This window comes from Loxodonta africana, chromosome 4 (genome assembly GCF_030014295.1).
Source record: "Loxodonta africana isolate mLoxAfr1 chromosome 4, mLoxAfr1.hap2, whole genome shotgun sequence".
NCBI lineage: Eukaryota > Metazoa > Chordata > Mammalia > Proboscidea > Elephantidae > Loxodonta > Loxodonta africana.
The window spans coordinates 134,310,842-134,333,254 of NC_087345.1; the positions used below are offsets into that span (position 1 = coordinate 134,310,842).

Below are 22,413 nucleotides of genomic sequence, written 5' to 3' on the forward strand. Positions count from 1 at the left end.
TAAGCCATTATTTGTCCCGTTTTTTTGTAACACTATTGGAGAAATTGCTTTAGATGGCTGGGTCTCAAAGGCTTGGGGTCATGCGGCCATGAAACCAGTGCCATCTAGTAATGGCTTTCATGGTCGTTCAGGCAGCACTATCTAAGGAGCTGTTGAGTACCTCCTGGGACAACTTCTTACTGTTTGGTGAGGCACGGAGGGACCCTCCCTCCAACACCTCCCCCCTTCTAATAACAGGTTACAGAAATGCGGAGGGACCAGCAGCAAGCAACAAAGAGAGCTTTAACCTTTAAAGAAGGGTGCCAAGTCAATTACAAAGGGACTTCATAAAATAAAATAGGGCTTTGGGAGGCTGTCTTAGTTATCTAGTGCTGCTATAACAGGAATGCCACAAGTGGATGGCTTTAACAAACAGAAAATTTTCTCTCACAGCCTAGGAGGCTATAAGTCTGAATTCAGGGTGCCAGATCTAGGGGAAAGCTTTCTCTCTGTTGGTTCTGGGGGAAGGTCCTTGTCATCAATCTTCCCCTGGTCTAGGAGCTTCTCCATGCATTAGAACCCTGGGTCCAAAGGATGTGCTCTGCTCCCGGTGCTGCTTTCTTGGTGGCATGAGGTTCCCATGGTTCTCTGCTCACTTCTTTTATATCTCAAAAGAGATTGTCTTAAGACAAAACCTAATCTTGTAAATTGAATCCTGCACCATTAACATAACTGCCCCTAATCCCACCTCATTAACACCATAGAGATAGGATTTACAACACATAGGAAAATCACATCAGATGACAAAACAGTGGACAATCACACAATACTGGGAATCATGGCCTAGCCAAGTTGACAGACATTTTTGGGGGATACAATTCAATCTGTGACAGAGGCCAAGAAATTAACGGTTTGCTCCCAGGTTAATTAACTGACATGTGGCAATAACGTTGGCTGCACAAGTGTTTCACAGCTGCCTCACTCTTTTCAAGATCGGGTGGATGCAGTTGGGTGCTTAGATAATACCTTGCTCACCAACCCAAACCCAACCTGCTGCTGGAGAGTTGATTTCAATTCATGGTGACCCCACGTGTGCAGAGTAGACCTGCACTCCATAGAGTTTTCAAGGCTGTGACTTTTTGGAAGCAAATCATCAGGCCTTTCTTCCGAGGTGCCCCTGGTTGGGTTGGAACTGCCAAATCTTTTGGTTAGCAGTTGAGTGCTTAACTGTTTGTGCCACCCAGGGATTCAGCCTCGCTAAAGGAAGACAGCAACCTGCCCCAAATCACCAACCGTCCTGGTAGAAAGGCCAGAACCTCTACTCCCAGCCTGAGGTCCTGCCACCAGTTGACCCGGTTCCTCTTTTGTTTCCAACTAATGTTAATTGGAAACATTCTGGCTTTGCTGGGAAATGGTTTCATCCACTTGATAGTACAGGAAGAAAAAGGATCTCCCTGCCCCCCTTCCATTTTGTTGGAAATTTCTCCACCTCTTCACTCATGTTCATTTTCTTCTTAGAAGATAGGCCATGAGAAAACCATCAGACAAACCAAACTGAGGACATTCTACTTCTCAAAACTGTCAAAGTCATGAAAAAAAAAAAAAAGACAGATACTGTCACGGCCCAGAGGAGACTAAGAAGATATGACAACTAGCTGTCATGTGGTGTCCTGGGCAGGATCCTGGAACAGAAAGAGGATATTAGTGGAAAAACTGGCGAAATCCAAATAAAGCCTGGAATTTAGTTAACAGTGAGGCACCAGTGTGAGTTTCTTATTTGTGAAAAATGTAACATGACACGATGTTAACAACAGGGGAAACTGGGAGAGGGGTATATGGAAAGTATACTATCTCTGCAACTTTTCTGTAAATCTAAAACTATTCTAAAATAAAAACTGTATATATATAGGAAACCCTGGTGGTATAGTGGTTAAGAGCTATGGATGCTAACCAAAAGGTCGGCAGTTCGAATCTACCCTATAGGGTCGCTGTGAGTCCAAATCAACTTGAGGGCAATGGGTTTGTTTTTATATATGCATATAAAAGGAAAAAGAAGACAGGGACTTCTCTTTCTTCCAAAGCTTCCTGTCTCCCTCAAGAACTTGCTCTATTAATTAAGCTCTTTCCTGGCTCTGCATCTGTCTCTGCCACCTTTTCACTTTTGCCAACAAACCTTGCTGGGCAGCTCTCCCTATCCTAAAAAACCGAACAAAACAAACATAGAAACAAAACCCTCTCTCTCTTCAACCTTTTGGTTGCTCTGCATTTTCCCTTGCTCCCGGAGTTTGTAGTTCACCACCTAAGTCCTCACTAACCAGGACTGCTCAACTCTCTCCGATTCAGGGTGGCAGCTCTTCTCTGAAAGGCGGCAGACAGCCTGGGTCACTGGACAAGCTCTATAGCTTTTTTTTTCAGTCCTCACATTCTTTGATCTCTCAGCAACATTATACCATTGTACCCTGCCTCCCCTTGTCTGCTCCCCAAAGTGTCCCCAAAAAGCCATATACCTTCCTGCCTCTGCTCATGCCAAGTCTTTCCTGGAATGCCGCCCCCAACACCTAGACCTCTGCTTCCTTCCCAAGATTTTCCCAGTGTCCTCCCAAGGGAATGCAATCTCCCTTTCCCAGACTCCCAGACTTTTTGCTCTTCTCTCCAACATTCTCCCATTCTGCCCTTCCTCTGATCTGTGCACATAAACTCTTTGAGGTCAGGCCTATCTTTCAGTCATCTGTGTAACTCCCCTGCCCCATCCAGACTTTTAACAGTAACAGTCATCAGTAAATAATCCACTAAATGAATGAATCCTTCAATGGAAGAGAACTTCTGGAATCCACCCGAATTTCATCTCCCCCTGGACAAGACTCCTTTTCCACCCAGCTTTCCACCCAGGTCCCCCTACTAATACATCATACCCAGAGTCACAAAGTACAAGTATAATTACTTGCCCAGAGAAAATATGAGAAGAACCATGAGGGCTGGTTAGGGAGTATTTAGTGTATGCAAAAAATTCCCTTTCCGTATTTGATGAAAGTCACAATGAGATTTAGGGGCAAATCCACTTAGTCTTTTGGAAATGAAAGTTTATGAAAATCCTGAGCATTGTTCTCTTCATTCTTTAGTGGCAACTCTACCAGCACTTCCACCCCCCAAAAGTCCACCTAGACCCTCCACATTTTGATGAACACACAGGTAACCTAGTCCCTTGGGGCTGACACCAGAGGTTCAGGAGGCACAGAAACCCAGCACTGCCCCAAACTCAGACCCACACGGAACACGGTTTCCGGTTCTCCTTCTTTCTTACCACATTCTCCCACCACTGAAAGCTCAGTCTCGAAAGACACAAAAAGCTCAGGATTTCGGTTGAGTCACACCACAAACCTCACTACAGGGACAGGTCCAGAAATCTTACACTGAAATACACACCTACAGTGAAAAAAAAAAAATATTTCCAATTCCAAAGGAAGATTAGAAAAAAGAAAAGAAAAGAAATTCAAAGTGTGATGGAACTTGGGGCCTCTGGGTGCTTTCTGGCTCCTATGCCGAGTTTGCAAAACCAGTTTCAGCTAGAACATGAGAAGTATTTATGTACTGGTGGCCCTGTTGACAGAAACACTTGAAGAAGGTGTGTAGAAAGACGAGGCAGTGACAATACAGAAAAGAAAGGAGTAACAGGCTGAATAAAGGTTTCAGCGCGCGTGCGTGCGTGCATGTGTACGTGCTTGTGCGTTTGTGTGTGTGTGTTGTGTGTTCCGCTGCATCCCATCCCTCAGGTAGAAAGAACCACTTCTGCCTTTCAGACAAATCCCATTTCAAAGAAAACCCTTTCATGGCAAACACATTGGGTGGTCTTGTAATATGCCCCGCCAGGCCACAAATGTTTTAAAAGGACAAAATACTTGTTAATCTGTCTGTCTTAGGTAGCCTAGCAAGGAAGAGAGCAGGTCATTCTCCACAGGTGGTTTCTCTTTGAGGCTGGCCTTAGACTTGAAGTAGTCACACCTGCCATTTTGGGACGTGGTGGGAAGTGGTAAGTGGGTAGAGCCGGGAAGAAGGGGGTGCTTTCTTTCTTACTTCCCATTATTCTTCTGGAAGGGAAAGGACTACCTGGTTACTCTGCTCAGCCCATGATCAGAAAGATGTGGCAAGCTTTTCAGGAGAGGGCAGGTGGCATCGGAGAAAGAATGTGAACCAGGAGTTGAAACCCTGGCTCTGTCTCTTGTCAATCGCATGGCCATACGGTCTGGGGCCTGATTCTACATGGGGTGAATGTTGGAATGCCTTCTACACATACCTGCCTCAGCTCCTTCCCTGGGGACTCAAGTGCTCTGGGGTGATTTTCTTGCATACCTCTCTTTGAAAATGACTGGTCTAGAATGGAGGGTGTGGACTCTGGGCTCTAATTTTGGCACTGCCACTTCTGAGCTGTGTGAGCACTTTATTTAGCTTCTCTAAACCTCAGAGTTCTCAAGTGTAAAAAAAAAAAAAGATACCTGCCCTGCCTTTGACCTAAGTTGAAGGTGAGGATTAGATGAAGTGATGCATGGAAAACACTTTGAAAACTGTGACGTGCTATGCTTAGGCCAGGTTCTTATTTATTTTTTTATTGTGCTTTAAGGGAAAGTTTACAATTCAAGTCAGTTTCTCATAAAAAAACTTATACAAACATTGTTATATGACCCTAGCTGTCCTCCCCTACAATGTAACAGTACACTCCTCCTCTCCACCCTATTTCCCAAGTCCATTCAACGAGTTCCTGTCCCCGCCCCCACCCCCCCTTCTCATCTCACCTCCAGACAGGAGCTGCCCACATAGTCTCATGTGTCTACTTGAGCTAAAAAGCTCACTCCTCACCAGTATCATTTTATGTCCTGTAGTCCAGTCTAATCTTTGTAGAGTTGGTTTTGAGAATGGTTTTAGTTTGGGCTAACAGAGAGTCCTGGGGCCATGACTTCTGGGGTCCCTCCAGTCTCAGTCAGACCATTAGGTCTCAGGCCAGATTCTTCTGGGAAAAAAAATGATAGTGACAACGATAATAATGTACTCTGAGAAAGACACAAGACGACAGTTGGGTATTTACGGGCACTCTGTGGATGTCCCTGTGTGCCCTCCTATGATCTGAGCAGGTCTTGCCTAGATGGAAGCAGGTAATTTCAGACGCTGGGGCTCTATTGTCTGTTTCCATGAGAGTGTGAGCATTGTGTGATGGAGGGAGATGGATAAACTTATCCTCCTCACACCCATAAACTGCCTCCCAGAGAGCTCCAGCAAGATCAGATGGGAAGGGCAAAAGCAAAGTGGGGAAGTAAGGGTAAAGGAAGACTGTTCAGACTTTAGGCCTCTGTTCTTTCTTGGATCACAGACAGCTTCCATGGGTGAATTAGCTATGCTAGAAGGAGTTATTACAACAGCAGATAACAGAGGGAGGGATTTTCCTGGGTTGGGCTGTAAAGGAAACCTTGACCTCTTTACTTCCCTCCTTTAGTCAGATGTGTCACATCAGCCCTGGTTTTTTTTTTTAAAGTACTGGACTAGGTGTGTAGTTGTTGTTAGTTACCAAGGACTCACTTCTGACTCATGGTGACCCTATGTGTGCAGAGGAGAACTGTGCTCCATAGGGTTTTCTTGGCTGCGACCTTTCAGAAGCAGATCACCTGGCTTGTCTTCCAAGGTGCCTCTTGGTGAGCTTGAACCACCAACCTTTAGGTGTGCCACTCAGGGACTCCTGAACTAGGTATAATAATAGAAATATGCCCATAGGTGTAGTTGAACTAGGTATAATAATAATACCTACTAATAATAGTTGACCCCAGTACCCAGGAGGTCAGTAACAGGTTGAATTTCCCCTACTAGCCTTTTCCAGGCCCCAAAGCATCGGTCATGCAAAAAGCCACAGAGATGGAGATAAGGGACATGTTATCAGGAGGGACTCGTCCCTGGAGAAGGACATCATGCTTGGTAAAGTAGAGGGTTAGCAAAAAAAGGGAAGACCCTCAACAAGATGGATTGACACAATGGCTGCGACAATGGGCTCAAACATGGCAACAATTGTGAGGATGGTGCAGGACTGGTTAGTGTTTCATTCTGTTGCACAGAGGGTTGCTGCGAGTTGGAACTGACTGGAAGGCATTTAACTACAATAACATTCATGCAGGCTTCAACATTTAACAACAAGTCAGGCCACCCAGACCTGTGGGCTCTGGGCCTCACCCACCTCCATGGCAACCTCCGCTGCCAGTGAACTGCAAGTCAACGCTGGGCTGATTCACACTAGTCAGGAGGCTGGGCTAGACCCAACAGCAAGAACAAACAGGATCCCAGCCTCCACAGCCTCCTCTTCTAATCCTCTCCCTGCATCCTCCTCCCCCAGGTCCAAATTAAGGCTGGAGCTCTTGTCTTTGGAGGTGCAAACCCATTTGGGCAGGACTAGAGGTCTTATGAGTCCCTCCCTTATTCAATCCCTCCACACAGTAAAACAACAGACAAAACAACAATCTCCACTCTAATCAGCAGAAAAAATTGCCATGACTTGCTCTCATTAAGGATCACAAACAAGCTAGTAATTCATGGCAGAATTTAAAGATACCAACAAGAGCACAGCACTAACTTTATAGTTTCACTAGCGATAAGCTGGAAAACCCCAGAGGCCACAGCCCTAGAAATACAAGCAGATTATCCAATAGGCAAGGTAAGCATTGCTTACCAGATCATCTATACTGAAATTGTTCACCACAGATTAGTAAGTAAGCACAAGCCAGCCTGTGCTTACCGTGCTTACTGGGTCATCCACCCGTCAGGGATTGTAAATTTGAAAAGAGGCTTTGATTCTGTAGGAAGGTGCTGTGGGGTTGGGAGAGAGACAAATGCCAGCCATACTCAGAAGCAGAACGTTTGATGTGGTGAGAAAATGTGAAATTGTTCACTACAGATGACCTGGCCCTGCCTAGAGAACAAAAGGCACCCCTAGAAGGAGTATAACCATCTTGGGGACAGGTTGGGCAGACACAGCCCGGGGAGCCAGCTCTTCTCTGTGGATCCATTTTGCTTTTAGGGCTCAAATCTTCAGAAGTCTATATCCTCAAAGGTAACCTGGGGAACTTATCTCTAGGCCAGTGGTACTCAAAGAATTTGTTAGACATGCAAATTTGCAGACCTGATCCTGTTGTTCAGAATCCAGGCGATCCCACCCTAGATTTACCAAATTAGAAACTCGGGGGGGGGGGGGGTGGCGGCCGGCAATCAGGAGATTCTGGTACCTGCTCAAGCTGGAGAACCACTGCTCTGGGCTTCGTTTAAAAACTAACCCGTTAGAAAAGACATGGAAAAGTTCTCTCTTGGGGTTCTGACCCCAGAAAATAGAGAACAGCTTTCTAAATGACAAAGCTGAAAAGCATGAAGACATGGATTAGAGGTGTGAGCTTTCTCTGAGCTCAAGTTTCTTGTACATGCAAGGCCGAGCTCACAGCCTCTCAGAGAGCCTCACCCTGCCACCCTATACTAAGATCTATAGAAGATGGAGCCAAATGCCCTGACTGCCACTGTAAATGAAGCCATGGGGAGTGGGCCTGGGATGACTTTGGGCTAGCTGCCTGGTGACAGTTAAGGGTGAGGATACCAAGAGAGGTAAGCGGAAAGAAGCAGGAAGTAAGAAGAGATAATTCACTGGACCACTCTATATTGAACCTGCTGAGCCTGGAGAGTCATAGGAAAATATTCAAGTTGGAACCTGCATTTGACTCCCAAATGCACATTCATCATGCAGGCTTCAGCTCAGTGACCCTTCCTCCCATGAGGAGCCATAATGACTCAGGGGGTGTGCCTCACCCAGCCTCTGGAGCAGGGTCTGCTTGGTAAAAACTTCCCATCTGGTTTCTGTAGCCTGTCTTTCTCCCTAGGCCAGGCTGCTACTTATCATGTACAAGAGAGTGGTCTCTTCCCAAACGAATTCTTACTCTAGGAGAAAAAAAAACATTTTTGTAAAGAATATATGCAGAGGTAGATGGTCAAGTTGCAGGCTATCTAGTGTTAGGGTTACCTTGACTTTTGGCAGGCTTTTCTGTTATTAGCAACTCCTCTAGAGAGTGGGGAAGGGAAAATAAAATAATAACAGCAGCCATCATCTCCTGAGTACCCACTGGGGGTTAGACACTATAGGAAGTGCTTTACATACATCATCTCATTTAATCCTCTTGTCACCCTTATTTTTTTGATGAAACAGGCTTAGAGATGTTAAGCAACATACCCAAAAAGACACAGCTAGTAAGGGTCAGAGTTTAAACTGACAACTCAAAGGTCCTTTAAGAACTCAAAGCTCCTCTCCCCAATGCACTGTGTTTGCTTACTGCCCGAGTGGTGAGTGGGAAGAACAGGGTCCTCCAAGAACTTCTCTTGGGGGGCAGGGGAGTGGTCTGGACATGGTGGATTTGGCAAAATGCCTTGACTTCAACCTTAACCTGCGTGAGGGCGCCTGACCATGTATCTCTTGGCTTTGTTCTCTCTTTCTCTCCTTCCTTCCTTCCCTTCTCTGTTGAGGCCAAGGGAGGGTAGAGACTGCTGGGAGAGAACAGAGAAAAGTGGTGGTCTCTGCGACCCGATCCCAGGGGGATACACCCTTCAGGGCTATCTCTACCTTCCTCTCCTTTCCTCTCTGTGGTGTCCTGCTGGTAAGACAGATAGGGTTAACTGCTGGTGGAACAAAAAGAGGTGTTAAAAGGCTACCATCTAGAAGTTGGGAAAACAGAAATCACATCCTGTCAACATGACATAACATTGAAACAACCCGTGAATTACTATCTCCTTCTTAGTGTTTTCCTAGTCCCTTCCCCCTTTACAGGTTCTGCATGCGCAGAAAAACAAAGCATGACTGCTGTTTAACCTTCCTTAACCCCTCTGAAGATGGCGATGTAGTGTCAAAGATCAGTGCACCTGCACTATATCCCATAATAAGTGATGCCAAGGGCTGCCAAGAGGACTTCATCTTGAATATCAGCGGGGTTCCATCTTGGATTCCAGATGCCCCAGCAACCTAATTTAGTATGCACCGCCATTCTGAGAAGTACTCACCCCTTGAAAGAAACCTACTAAATATTCATTACTCTATTGTCCCCACCAAACCCATAAAAGCCCTAGCCTTGCCTCCACTTTAGGAGTCAGTTTTTTTTGGAGAGGCATTATTTGTCACAAGTAAGATAAACCTGTTAAAGCTGAATTCAAAATTGTCCCTTCTGTGTATTCTTACAAGAGAAAGACAAGGACCCATTGAGTCTAGAAGGCCTCTGTGCCCTCGGAGGTAACACTAGTATAGAAGAAATGGTGACTCGGGCTCTGCCCCTCTCTGGGACCTGGTCTTGGAGGTTCTAGTTGTCTAGAAAGTTCTAGGTAAGAGGAGTCAATGCTCTTTTGGGAGGCATGGGGAGCAAATGGAAGGAGAGGTGCTGAGGCCACTGTTTTCGGTCTGGAGCAAAGTGGGTTTTCTTCTTTCCATTCCTTTTGGTAAATTAAACTCCAAGTTGGGCTCCACAGGCGAGCCCCTACCAACTGGGCATCCTTACAGGACCATTTCCAGCAAAGAACAAAACCGGCCCTCTCTCCACCAACCTTTCCCAAAGGGGGAATCTCTGAGAGGAGTGTTTTGTAGATTGATGGAAAGACAGGCCTCCCGATTCATGTTCTGGAAGGAATGAAACTAGAAGACGAGAGGTAAAATTTCGGCTTTGAGCAATCCTGTGTGATGTGGTTTCACAGACGGAAGCAGTAAGATATCAATGAATGTGAAAGTTGAGGGCAACCTCAACCCCTGAAAAAATTTATGAGTAGTAGTAATATGGAAACCTTGGTGGCATAGTGGTTAAGTGCTACTGCCATTAACCAAAAGGTTGGCAGTTCAAATCCACCAAGTGCTCCTTGGAAACTCCATGGAGCAGTTCTACTCTGTCCTATAAGGCCGCTATGAGTCTGAAATGACTCGACGGCAGTGGGTTTTTTTTTTTAAGTAGTAATAACTACAGCAATGGTGCAGCAGCTAACATCTGAGCTCCATGAGCCAGGCACTCTGGTAACACTTTACTATCTCGTTATTCCTCATAACAACCCTAAGATGTTGTATGATTACCTTTATTATGCAGATGAGGAAAGTGAGGTTTAGGGAGAGTCACTCACGTGTTGCCTCTGCATAGGAAGCTGCATTTCTAACCAGCAATCCCCTCTGCCTCCAAGATTCTGATGCCAACGGTGGATCAGGGCCACATGGAGGGAAACCCGAGGCAGGCGCTTAATCCCTACAATTACTTTGTGTCACATATGAGCCCCTGCTACTATCCACTGCTCTCTTACAGCATCAGGGGAAGGCTTGGGCATGGATATTAAAATCAAGCAAGCAAACAAACAAACGAATCACAACCATCCATAAGAAGCCAGGTCCCTGGGGAAAAAACCTGAATGTTGCCAGTGGCCTTGGGCTGGGGGAGGAAACTTCTGCCTCTTGTGGCCATTTAGTGCCCTAAACACTGAGAAGATTATGGTACCCACCACCCAATCACTCATATAATTCAACATTAAAAAAAAAAAAATTGTGAAATAAGTGTAAAGAAGTTTTAAAAAAGTGCTTATTTACCCATGATTACTTGGACTTAACTGCGTTGCTGGTGCCCTAAGTAGAGTATGACCTTGTAGCCTCCCTTTTTGGGGATTCCAGTAAACCTAAGAGCATCCAGGATGGAGGGATGAAGGTGGCCCAAGGCAGCTATAGTCTGGGGGTGCCATCATCTAGCTATGCTCTGCTTTTTTGGGCAATTGTGTTTCAGTGTTCGACCCTGGCTTCAGGCTGGTACGAAGTGTTACATTAACAGGAGATATTGCCTTGTAAGGGATAACAGTGCTGAATATTGCGAGGCCAGGGTTATAACGTAAGGCCCTGCAATCCCTCCTCATGGGGACAGCCTCCCTTGCTGCCTTCCTTAGGGAACTGGGTTTGACTCTAATGATGTTGTTGGGGCTGCCTTGCACTCTGTGAGATAGTAACTACCATCCCTGTTTAGAGGACAGCTTCAGAGAGGTAAAATAACTTGCCCAGTCTCACACAGCAGGTATGGAGTGACAACGGATTCAAACCAAGGGCTATGGGCCCCTCCCAATCTGTCACATGCACAGCACATACCATGCAAGGCTCAACTACTCCCCTGCTCAGCTCACCCCTGGTGGAAGGGAGGTGCCTCTGTCCCCTCTCTGGGGTGTGGCATGGGATGAATGGCCCCGTAAGCTTTTTCTCAGCACTCTTCTATAGAAATTAGGTGGCTACCTGGTCTGAACAAGTTCAAGAGTTGAGAAATCCTTCCTTCCAAGGATAGAGTCAGCATGATTAAAAAACCAGAGCCCTTACTCTGTCTTAGAGAGGAGCAAAGGTTCAGCTAACATGGTGTGCTGGCTGATATAACCCGTTTGGGGCTGAAGGGGTAGGAGGCAGGCGCCCCCTCAAATCCATCCAAGGTAACCTCTTTCTAAACAAGAAATCTCATTTCAAGTTTCCACTGCCTGCTTGCCAGACATGTAGCACACACCGGCCAACCCATAAATCCCTTTTCTGCTGAAAGCAGGCATTCTGATCTTAACCAAAATCATCTGATGTGGGGGATTGTTTTGGAGATGTTTTGCTTTAAATTTCAAAACACCACACATTTGTTTTCCGTTGTGTATGTCTCACTAAGATGTCTGGCCATCACTCTCTCTCTCCTTCTCTCAAACACACACACACTTCAGCAGTGTAGATCAGTTAGCTCTTGTTCCATCTGGGAAGCCAGTTACCACTCGCCTGCTTGCCCAGAGTGGTGGGAGATACCTTCTTTCACAGAGCTTTCAAACAATGCCATGTGGTGTGTGGACTGACCGTGTAAGCAAAAGGCAGCCTGGCACTGTTCAGCTGAATGGCCATTCTCCCCATCATGGGACATTCAGAGCATCAAGCCAGCAAGGAGGGTAAGAGCCAAGATTCCCAACCTGCTGTATCTAATCCATCATCTGCCTATTATTCCTCTGCTGTGATCCCCACCTTCATTTCCGGTCTCTTAAATTATTAGACAGCAAGCACTCAGAGAAGCCCCTGGGTGGTGAAAATGGTTAACATACTCGCTTGGCTGCTAAGTGAAAGGTTGGAAGTTCAAGTCCATCCGGAAGTGCCTGGGAAGAAAAATCTACTAGGTGCCTACTTCCGAAAATCGGCCATTGAAAACCCTATGGAGCACAGTTCTACTCTGACACACATGGGGTTGCCATGAGTTGGAGTTGGCTCAGTGGCAGTTGGTTTACTGGTTTAAGCACTGAGATATTTACTACCTGTCCCATACTCCCCTCTGAGCACTCGTCTGAATTATCTCATTTCATTTTCACAAATGACCTTCGAGGTAGGTAATATTATCTTGCCTTTTTTTAGACCAGAAAACTTGGGCAAGGAAGGAGATTATCCGAGATCACATAGCAAATAAGTGCAGAGTTGGAACTTGAACCCAGAACCACCTGACTGCAAAGCCCACATTCTCAATCATTCTGCTAAACTGTCTTTTTGATCTGTTTCTTGGATCCCAGAGCCAGAGATTTTCCCTCTTGTCATTTCTGTCTTATAGCAGTGTTATTGTTAGTAGCTTTCAAGCAGATCTTAATCATGGCGACACCATGCACAACAGAGTGAAATGCCGCCCAGTCCTGCGCCATCTCCATAATTGGCTGTGGATCCATTGTTTGATTTTTGGAAGTAGATCACCAGGCCTTTCTTCCTAGTCCACCTTAGTCTAGAAGCTCTGCTGAAACCTGTTCAGCACCATAGCAACCCACAGGCCTCCACTGACAGGTGGCCACACACGAGGTGCACTGGCTGGAAATTGAACCTGGGTCTCTCGCATAGAAGGAAAGGGTTCTACCACTGAACTGCCACTACCTGCACCTGCCTACCTCCCCCTGCAACAGCAATGCTTGATCCTATTTCAAAAGTGGCATCTTTTATCCCTTTAGGCCCCTAGAGAGCCCAAGTGCAGGGGAAGAGGGCCCTATTTCTTCCCTGATAGGAAAAAAAAAAAAAAAATTTTTTTTTTTTTTAGGAAGGCACCTGCAATGACCACCTGGGCTGGAGGTGCCACCTGAACCTGGTCTCTCTCTGAGGGAGCTGCCGATACACAGGGTCTAGATGAACAGTCTTCACTCTTGCTGGCCACTGGCCTGAGAGCTTCATTCACGCCCTTGCTCTACTGGCCAGAAAGTCAGTGGACACAAGTGCTGTGCTGGGAAACAGATTGCCCAGAGTAACTTGCCATGTTTTCTTCCCATCCTAGCTTCACTATGGCTGCAAGTATGGCCAATGCAGACAGATGGGGCCATGGTCCATCAAGTGGCCCTTGTTCTTGCATCTCTTCAGCTATGGCCCCGAAGTGGGGGCCAGAGCCTCTTTCCTTTGCCCAAAGCACCATCCTGTCACCAAATGGCAAAGGTGATGATATCACAGGCTTCTGTGTGACAGTCGTGACAGCCCTGTGCAAGACTCTCAAGAGCCACCATGGGGTTCTGGGACGTGAGAATGATGCCAGCTTCCCATTACAAAGAAAGACTAAATGTCCTTCCCCAGCACTGGAAGAGAATCCAATTTCTATTTGAAATGAATTTTCTGGGGTCATAAAGGGTTATTTGTTATAGGGAATCAGGGCTATGATTTGAGTGGAGTGGGAGAAAGTTGAATACAGAAAGGTTTGCCGGGCTTGTGGACAGGAAGCTTTTAACCCACAGCCCCACATCACAAGAAAGGTGTTCACTGGGGGAGCAGGAAGGAGACATTTTAGTGGGATCTCTCCTCTCTGCAGAGCATGTTCCTCTAGAAGAACGGGGGTGGATGGAGGGATGTGGGTGGCTCCCTACTCCTAAGACACCCCTCAGAGGCAGGGCATCGATCTGAGGTGCACTGGAATTACATAGAGGTTAAAGGTGATTTCCATTCAAACCTGTAAATAATTTTCTTTTAGAAACATGCAACTTCTATTGATTTGAATGAAAAGCAATGAGTTCACACATAGGTATGAAAAGTTTTGCTATCACTTCATTTAAAGTTTTAATAAATCAATTTTATCATTTATCATGCTATGTATCATTGACTCAAATCAATGTAGATTTAAAAATAAATTAAAACTAAAATGCTACAGAGCATCAGATGTTTTGAATTCAATGAAACTGTTCAATTTACTTTTAACCCAAGTCAAGGATTTTCTCCTAGGACCCATGCGTTGTGTTATTTCTGTAGTTGGGCATTAACACAGCTCAGATCGGGGGTGTAAGCAGGGCCTCCCTCCTCTTAGAAGCTGAGAACTTCAGTGTGGAGGTGGGGGCTTCAGAGAAGTTATGGGCCAGTGGCCTGCCTTGGTCTGAGAGCTGTTTCCTGGAACTCTGAAGGTGCATTGGGTAAGCTTTGAAGGGCTACTTTCCAAATGGAGCCAGCGAGAGCTGTCATTTCAGCTCCCCTGCACAATGCTGGAGCCCTGGTGGCGCAGTGATTAAGAACTCGGCTGCTAACCAAAAGGTCAGCAGTTCTAATTTACCAGAAACTCCTTGGAAACCTCTGGGGCAGTTCTACTCTGTTGTATACGGTTACTCTGAGTCAGAATTGACTTGACAGCAACAGGTTTGGTTTTTGCACAATACTTGGCAAGAGGATTCAACAAGAAGGCTCCTTAAACTCAGATTTCTGATTCTCCTTCAAATCAATAGTCCCCAAACCTCTCTATCAAGGGATCGTCTCTGGACTCAAATTAATCCGGGCCCCTCTCCAAGTCAGACTGCATCCTGCTACTTAACCAGGCTGCTTATCATCTCCTCAGGAGTCCAAAGGCCCAGGTGATCCCCCACGAGACATTTCTCCCACATCAGCGTCCTCAGCCTTTTAGTCTCAATTTGGTGGGAAGGAGGAGGAGAGACAGAACTCTGCTGTTCCTGAACAAAGACAAATCACCCAAGCTATAAAAAATCTAACCCAAGAGGCACAACTTGGCTGGAAGCTCATAAAGTTAGATTCTTCATGTAGACTAGAAATACTGAACAACATTCATTAAATTAATTGAGAGTTCAAAGCCACTCTTTGGGGAATGATTAAGCTGAGCATCAGAGTGAGGCTAGGTGGGGAGGTGGTTGTCCAGTCTGGGCTGCCCTCAATCATCACAGAAATTTAGGGCTCTCTACCGTTTTTCTCAAAGTCTCCCTATGATTTCCCCAGGCAGTCCCTGGGGATCAGTGAGGCAGCCTGCTTCTCATGGCAGAAACATGGGATTTAGGACAGAGCAGTGGCTGCCTGGAATGTGATGGAGAAAGCCATCACTGGGAGGGGGTTCATAACCTAAGGTCCATGGACCTCTGGAAAAAAGGCAAAAAAGTGGATGTAACCTTCTTCTGGAGGTAGGTCCCACCGACTTTATGGGATTCCCTCAAAAGGTTACTATCCACTCATTTTGGATGATAGCATACAGTACTTAAAAACTACCCTCAACTAAGTTTTTTTTTTTTTGGAGGAGGGAGGAAACTATTGGATGGATGTAATTATTATAACATTATCTCATCTGGGGGCAGAATGCTGCTCTCCACAGCTGCATGCCATCACTTGATGGAAAATGAAAATGTCCCTGGACTAGTATTACTTTTTCCATGAATGAAAACAGTCAAGTGATCTGCAGTCAGACCTCAAAAACAAAAACAAAAATTGAAGAAAAAAAAAAATTAAGAGTAGTAGCTATTTGGTTTCCTGAATTCCTTCAGTCGTAAGAGGATTTCTCCTTGTAGTTGAGGGCAGGAGTCCCTGGATGGCACAAACAGTTAAGAACTCGACTACTACCCAAAAGGTTGGTGGCTTGAACCCAACCAGAGACGCCTCGGAAGACAGGCCTGGCAATCTGCTTCTGAAGGGTCACAGCCTTGAAAACCCAACAGAGCAGTTCTACTCTGTACACATGGTGTTGCCATGAGTCAGAACTGACTTGACGGCAACTAACAATAACAACTGAGGGCACAGGTCTGGCAAACTGTTAGCCAGACTTTCAAACCCTGCAACTATGAAGTCATTGCTCTTCTGTATGTAAGTGGTAACTCATAACTGTTTCTACAAGTTTTGGTAGAAAAGACCTGTGGTAAGTACAAATAAAGCCTCATGGAATTCAACCTGGGAAGATGAAGGAACACCAAACATAAATATGCAGATCTCTCAAACTTTGTCTCCACCCTCTTTTCCCCAACTCGACACAGGTCCATCTAGATCAAACTGCCAACAAAGCAGCAGCCGGACCATGGAAGCCAAGGTAACCTGGTGACCTTTACCCTTAAAGCCAGATGCACACAGGGAAGAACTGTCAAGGCTGGTATTCTTTAGAAGAAAAGGTGCTTTTGTAAATCCAAGGTATTATTAAGTTCCAAAGCATGTGACCAATTCCAGAAGACACACCTCCTTATAAAACTGAACCAAACAGGAAAACAAACAGAGGAGGCAAACACAAGGTGTGAGGACATGCAGTGTGAGGGCTGAAGCCGCAGGAAGACTAATTTAGAAGAGAAAGTGCTCTGGTGAGGACGCCCCTCCATTAGGCTGCTTATCAAAGCAGTTCGAAATCTGGGTCTTAACCAGCAGCCTCTTCTTCTAGGCACAAAATAGCAGGGCCTAGAATAGTGCTGTTGGCCACGTGTGTGTGTGTGTACATACACACACAGACTCCTTTCCCCCAAAGATGATGAGTCAGATCTATGTTGTAGACAGCCATGGTGGAAAAATTGGGGGAAAAAACCATTAAGATTCTGAGCAGGGGAGAAGTCCTACTTCCCTTAGCAGATACAGATACCTGGCCTCGCCTCACCTTTCCCCAGGCCTGCCAGCTTCAGTGCCTTCTCAGGCTGTCGGGATGCTAGAGATGGGAAGCCATTTTATGCAACAGCCCCACAACTCCTTGCTCAGCCCCAACATTGAAGTCAAAAAGCTTTTGGGTGAAGCAGCAAGTTGGCTGGCAGGGACTTTTGCCACTACCACCCTCCTGGCCCATTCTCTGCCCAGACCCAGAATCCTGATGTCTTAGGGTTCCTCTGCCATGTAGTTTTATTTTTAGAAGTGGGGCTGCCCCAAAATCAAATGTGTAGTAACATATGAAATGGAATCAGTGTTCTGACGCAGGGCTTGCAGAGATGGGGGTGGCATGAATGAGGTTGGCACGGGTGCAGGAAAAGAAGGAAAAAAAGGAAGCAATGCGGGCAGATTCAGAGTATGCTCCTGGTAGTCTGTGGTTTAAACTTTCACACCTCTGAGGGAATAGCTCCCACCCTCCCTAACTGCCTCAATTTATTTTCTACTAGTGAAATAACAATAGCTACTGTCAGCTGGAAATCTACTATGCTATTCTGCTCAGTGCATTACTGTGTAGACATTTTTTCATTTAACCCTCTCAGCAACGCTGCTGGGTAGACACTAGCCCCCCCATCTGGTGAGGGGGAAATCAATTCCAGAGCGAAGGCTTTAACCACTAGGCTGTACAGCCACAAACAGCGGAAGTTCATGGGCAATGAAAGTGTCTCTCAACAAAGAACCCCCAAGCAGAGAGACCACCCCTCCACAGGGTTAGAGGGAACTGTGAGGTAAGAGGGGCAAGAATTAGACTCCAGAGGGAAAGGTCAAAATGCTTATGAAATGAAGCCAAGTTCAGAGCACAGCCTTGGTGTCCACCGCACTCTTCTACCTCCTGACTCCCATTTTGGGTGGTGTGGGAAAGTCCTATTGCTGTAGGTGGCAGGGGTAGGGGGCAGGAGGGGTGATGGACGGCTTCATAGGCTAAGCTTGAAGGGACCTTTTAAGACCATTTGCTCCAACCCACTGTTTTATGGATGAGGAAACTGAGGTCTGGAGCACAAATATGACCTGCCCAAGGTTTCAAAGTGAGTTGGGGGCAGAGCTGGACCAACACCCAAGTCGCTGAACTCCAAGTCCAGGGCTCTGTTCATGTTTCCAAGTAGCCCCTGTTAGGGCCAGGAGACACCATTTTTTGGGAAAGAGGTACCACCTGCTATTTTCATCAGTGAGGGAGGGTATGGGGTGAAAGTGAGCAAAGGGACAGAGGGAAGTGCGGTAGGGACTGGCTTTTTCAATACAGCCAACTCTCTCCCTCCTCTGCCCTGAGCTCATGTCACTGCCTGACCACATCCAGGAAGCCCTCTAGGTGCAGGCCTAGGATTTGAGCAGATGGGCAGGGGTAGATGGGAAAGACATATTCCTGGCTCCGCCTTAGCCCAGGTCTCCTTGAAATAGTTGTGTTGTCTGTCACTCTGACATCAGAAGAAGTTTTCCCTCTGAGCTTTTTTAGGGTGGTGGGTGGGTAGGGAGGTCTGAAGGAAATGCAGAAACAACTGAAATGGAGCTGGGAGGTTTGGTTAGGGGGGCGGTGGAAGAACAGGCTGATTGCTAGTTTGGCTGTGGACATCAGAGGCCCTACTGGGCGAAGGCAGGTGGCCCAGGCTCAGCTGTCACCGAGTGTCCTGCTGGGATGAGGGCCAGGAAAGCGGTACCCACCTGACTACCCCACTGCCACCAAGGCTGGCTCCTACTCTGCCACACCGGGGTCCCCTGCTCACGAGGCACTGCTGGCCCCTGGCTCCACAACAACTTTTCAAGGCCCATATTAGGTCCCAAATGTCAAGTTTTTAAGTTCCTGGTCTCAAGACAGAAAGGGAAGTGATGACTTCATAATCATCCAAGTAGTTCCCTTAGATCATAGGAAAAAAAAAAAAAAAGATTCCCTTAAAACATATTTTTTAAACTTAAGGAACTCAAAAAAAAAAAAAAAAAAATATATATATATATATATATATATATATATATATATATTGACAGCTTGTCCTCACCCTTCTTCCACTTCCACCTAGCAGCCAAACCTGGCTGGGTCAGACAGCATGCTGCTGCGATAGAAAGCGTGTTGGACTTGGAACCAGCCTGACCTGCTTTCGAGTAGACTTCTGAATCCATCCTGCTTCTTGTGTGACCCTGGATAAGTCACTTAACCTCTCTGGGGACTAATTTCTCGAATCATCAGTAAAATGGGGATGATGTTTCCTGCTATGGCTGTATCATGGGTCACATGCAAGGTCTTGGAAAAGAAAGGACTTTGAAAACTGTAATACTCTGTACACAGTGGATCACAATATCCCTTTATCCCGTTATCTCCTGGGAGATGGGGCTTCACCTCTATAGACTGCAGTATGTGGCGGCGGAACAATAATTAACTCAGAAAATCATAGCAACTGCTCAGCTGCCTGCCCCAGTCCATTACCAGATCCCTTGGTGATTTTGTGATGGAGACCAAGAGGACAGAACTGAAGTAAAGGACTGAGAAGTTGCAGTCTTAGCTTGGTCTCTGACTAGCTGTGTGATCCCAGGTAAACTGCCCCCCACCCTGGTTCTCAGCGTTCTCCCTGTGAATAAGATGGGTGCAGTGGATGATCTCTAATGTCTTCCCCAACTCGAAACCCAAATGTTCCGAGACTGAATCATTGTTTCAGACTACATAGCTGACCAGCAGCACCTGGCCCAGGCAGGGCAGCTCTGAACACAAGTGGAGGGGCAAGCTGGGGATAGTACTGACAGACTGCAAGCCATTAGGCAAGAGACTAGGAGTCTCTGAGTGGTACAAATGGTTAACGTGCTTAGTTGCTAATTGAAAGGCTGGAGGTTCAAGTCCACCCCGAGTAGAAGAAAGGCCTGGGGATCTACTTCCAAAAAATAAGCCTTTCAAAACCCTACAGAGCACAGTTCTACTCTGACACACATAGGGTTGCCATGAGTCAGAGCTGACTTGACGGCAACTGGTTTTACGCAAGATACTGAGCAGATATAGGGGTGGCCCTGGAAGCCTTCCATCAGGCTCCTCCCTATGTCATGGGGCAGCTGGGGGTGTGTGGAGGCATACACAATGGTATCCCTCTACCCTCAAACCCTGATGCAACGCAGGCAGATAGCTGAGGACTGACTAACAGTTGTTAACAGACTAGCCTAGCCGGGGAGAGACTGTGCTAGCGAGGCGAGGAGAAAACTCCCCAAAGGACAAGGGTGGGGTGGGGTGCGGTGGGCCCAGCCAGCCTTCCAACATACTTTTCTGGTGCCAGGGTTTTGGTGAGAGAAGGCTGCCCAGCCTGGCAGCTGGCTGGGTCCTGGTGGGAACACCAGGAAGAGGGAGTGCCAACTGCAGTTAGGGTCTCCCTAAAGCAGATCAAGGGCTGGGTAGGGCCACACCTACATGCCATTCTCCCCAGGGTGTGTGTTGGGTGTGATGATTTGCAGGGGCAGGCCAGTTTCTGCAGGCTGGAAAATTGCTCTCCTACCACCTCTTCAGCTCTGGGGAGAGGATTAAATCTTAGATTCACCCCAAGGTTCCTGGGGACCCCTGTGACCAGCCCTAGGGGAACAAGCACACTTTTTGGGACAAGCCTGTGGTGGCAAGGTCTCCATCCATGTACCAGCTTTCTCTTCATGTACCCGTTTCCTCGGCCATCTCCCTTGAGTGGCACAAGGGCTCCCTTGCCAAAGCCCTTCCTGCTCTAGAGGGGCAAATGTTGTCCACCTGCATGCAGAGGAACTGGCCTCAGAACCAGGTCAGAAGGAGATCTATTCCTTGCTTCTGTCCTTGGGTAGTCCCTTAATCTTCTAAGGGAAGGTGTGGGGTGGACACTCTCCTTTTTTGTTGCCTTCCCATTTGCAGAAATGCTCTCTGTGGTTGGCTGTAGGTGTCCCTGGGACTTTCTGCCCAGGTGTGCTCCTCTCTGTGACCCTGCCTTGCTGCTTGGTGGGCTAAAGGGGAGGGGGAGAGGCCAGAGGGATTCCTGGGTGGGCAGCAGGAGGCCTGCACCTGAGCTCTCCCAGAAACGGAGAAACACAGGATTTAACCTGCTGGAGGTGAGGACAGGCATCAGGCATCGGGCCTCTCCTCTGCCCAACTCTCCCAGAGTTCTCTCCTGTTAAGATACTTATCGCCCTGGAGAAAAAACCAAGACAAACTAGTCTTTCAGGTAGCTTTGAGGGAGCTCGAGCTTTCTAACAGCGACTCAGAATCAAAGTCTGAGAGAACAGGCCTGCCAGGTTCCTCCTTGGGAGTGGAGGGGCTATAGGTCTCCACTTTGTTGCCCACCCAGGGGTAGTCGGAAAAAGACCTTATGCCCAACTCTCACTCCGAGAGTGAGCCTCGGAGGGCGGACCCCCCTGGCCGGCCGCCTTTCCCCTCCAGTGTAAACGTGTCAACAGCTCTTCGCTGAGCCTTCCCGGCGCCACCAAGTCCCTCAGAGCGCCCACATCGTCCCCTCCGGACGCCTATACCACTTGTGAAATCCCATCCCGGTCACGAACTGCACCCCCGTCGTCCTTGGCCGGGGCCTTGAGCTGCCGGAAGAGGGGTGCTCTTTTTCTACCTGTCATCTTCTCTTCCTGCCTTCGGAGGGGCTTGGGTGGGAGCAAACAAACTCCAGTCCAAATCCCTCGGCAAAGGAGAGGGCCAGGACCGTATCCAGAGTCCCAGCCCACTGAGACCCCCACCTTCTCCCAGCCTGCTCGCTTCGGATGAGTCCCTCACCAAAGTGCCCGCCCCGCCCGTCTCCGCACCCGGACGAAAGCCAGCTGGCGGCCACAGAGCCATTTCTATTCCCCCTCAGTGTCTGCCCAGCGCGGGCAGTGCCAGCCGTCGGCGCCCCCAGCCGCCTGGCACCCCCGGACGCGGACAGTGTACCCGTGCGCGCGGCCTCCGGCCCGGGAACAGGTGGTCCCGGGGAGGAGCGCACGGCAGTCGCGCTCACTTACCCAGAAGATGAAGTTAAATCCGAAGAGCAGGTATTTGATGCACTTGGTGCCTCCTTTGACCGGCATGGTGCAAGCTAGACTGGACTGGGGCGGACGGATGCGGGACTAGACCGGACCGGGCCAGGCAGACCACGCGTCGGACAGAGATGCTGTCTGCTGCGAGTCCTTCTCCGGGCTGCACTTTTAAAAAGTGCCACTCCTTAAGGCGCGCGACTGGGCGCGGTGCGCATGTGCAATGGTCCTCCCCCCCCCCCGCCGGGCCCCACCTGCCCCGCCCACCCACCTGCCCCGCCCACGCTATGCGGCCCGCCCCACCCAGGTTCAAACAGACTCCGGCCCTGGCGGCAGCTCGGAATCCGCCTTGCACTCTTTCCCCTCCTCCCTCCAGCCTGTCCCTGTCCCCACGACTTGGCCGTGCCCTGCTGTCTTCTCTTTCCTCCCGACTACCCTCGGGTTTTTCCATACCGCCATTCCCAGCCACTTTTACCAAGGAGTTACGGGGAGGCCTCTCCCTTCAGGGCCACCCTTTGTTGATTCTGGGCTTCCCGCCGAACCCTCTCCTTTGGGAGATCCTCCGCCGGTCGTTTGGGCTAAAGGCCCTTAGCCAAGGC

General features: G+C 47.9%; 1 protein-coding gene across 1 annotated transcript in view; it reads right to left on the reverse strand.

Moving 5' to 3' along the window:
* Positions 1 to 21,996, reverse strand: part of CD9 (CD9 molecule) — a 39,435-nt gene extending 17,439 nt beyond the window's left edge. Inside the window, exon 1 of the mRNA XM_064284715.1 lies at positions 21,803 to 21,996. Within this exon, the coding sequence (XP_064140785.1) occupies positions 21,803 to 21,868 (66 nt within the window). The 5' untranslated portion in view covers positions 21,869 to 21,996. The remainder of the gene's footprint in view (positions 1 to 21,802) is intronic.
* Between the last annotated feature and the right edge of the window lie 417 nt (positions 21,997 to 22,413).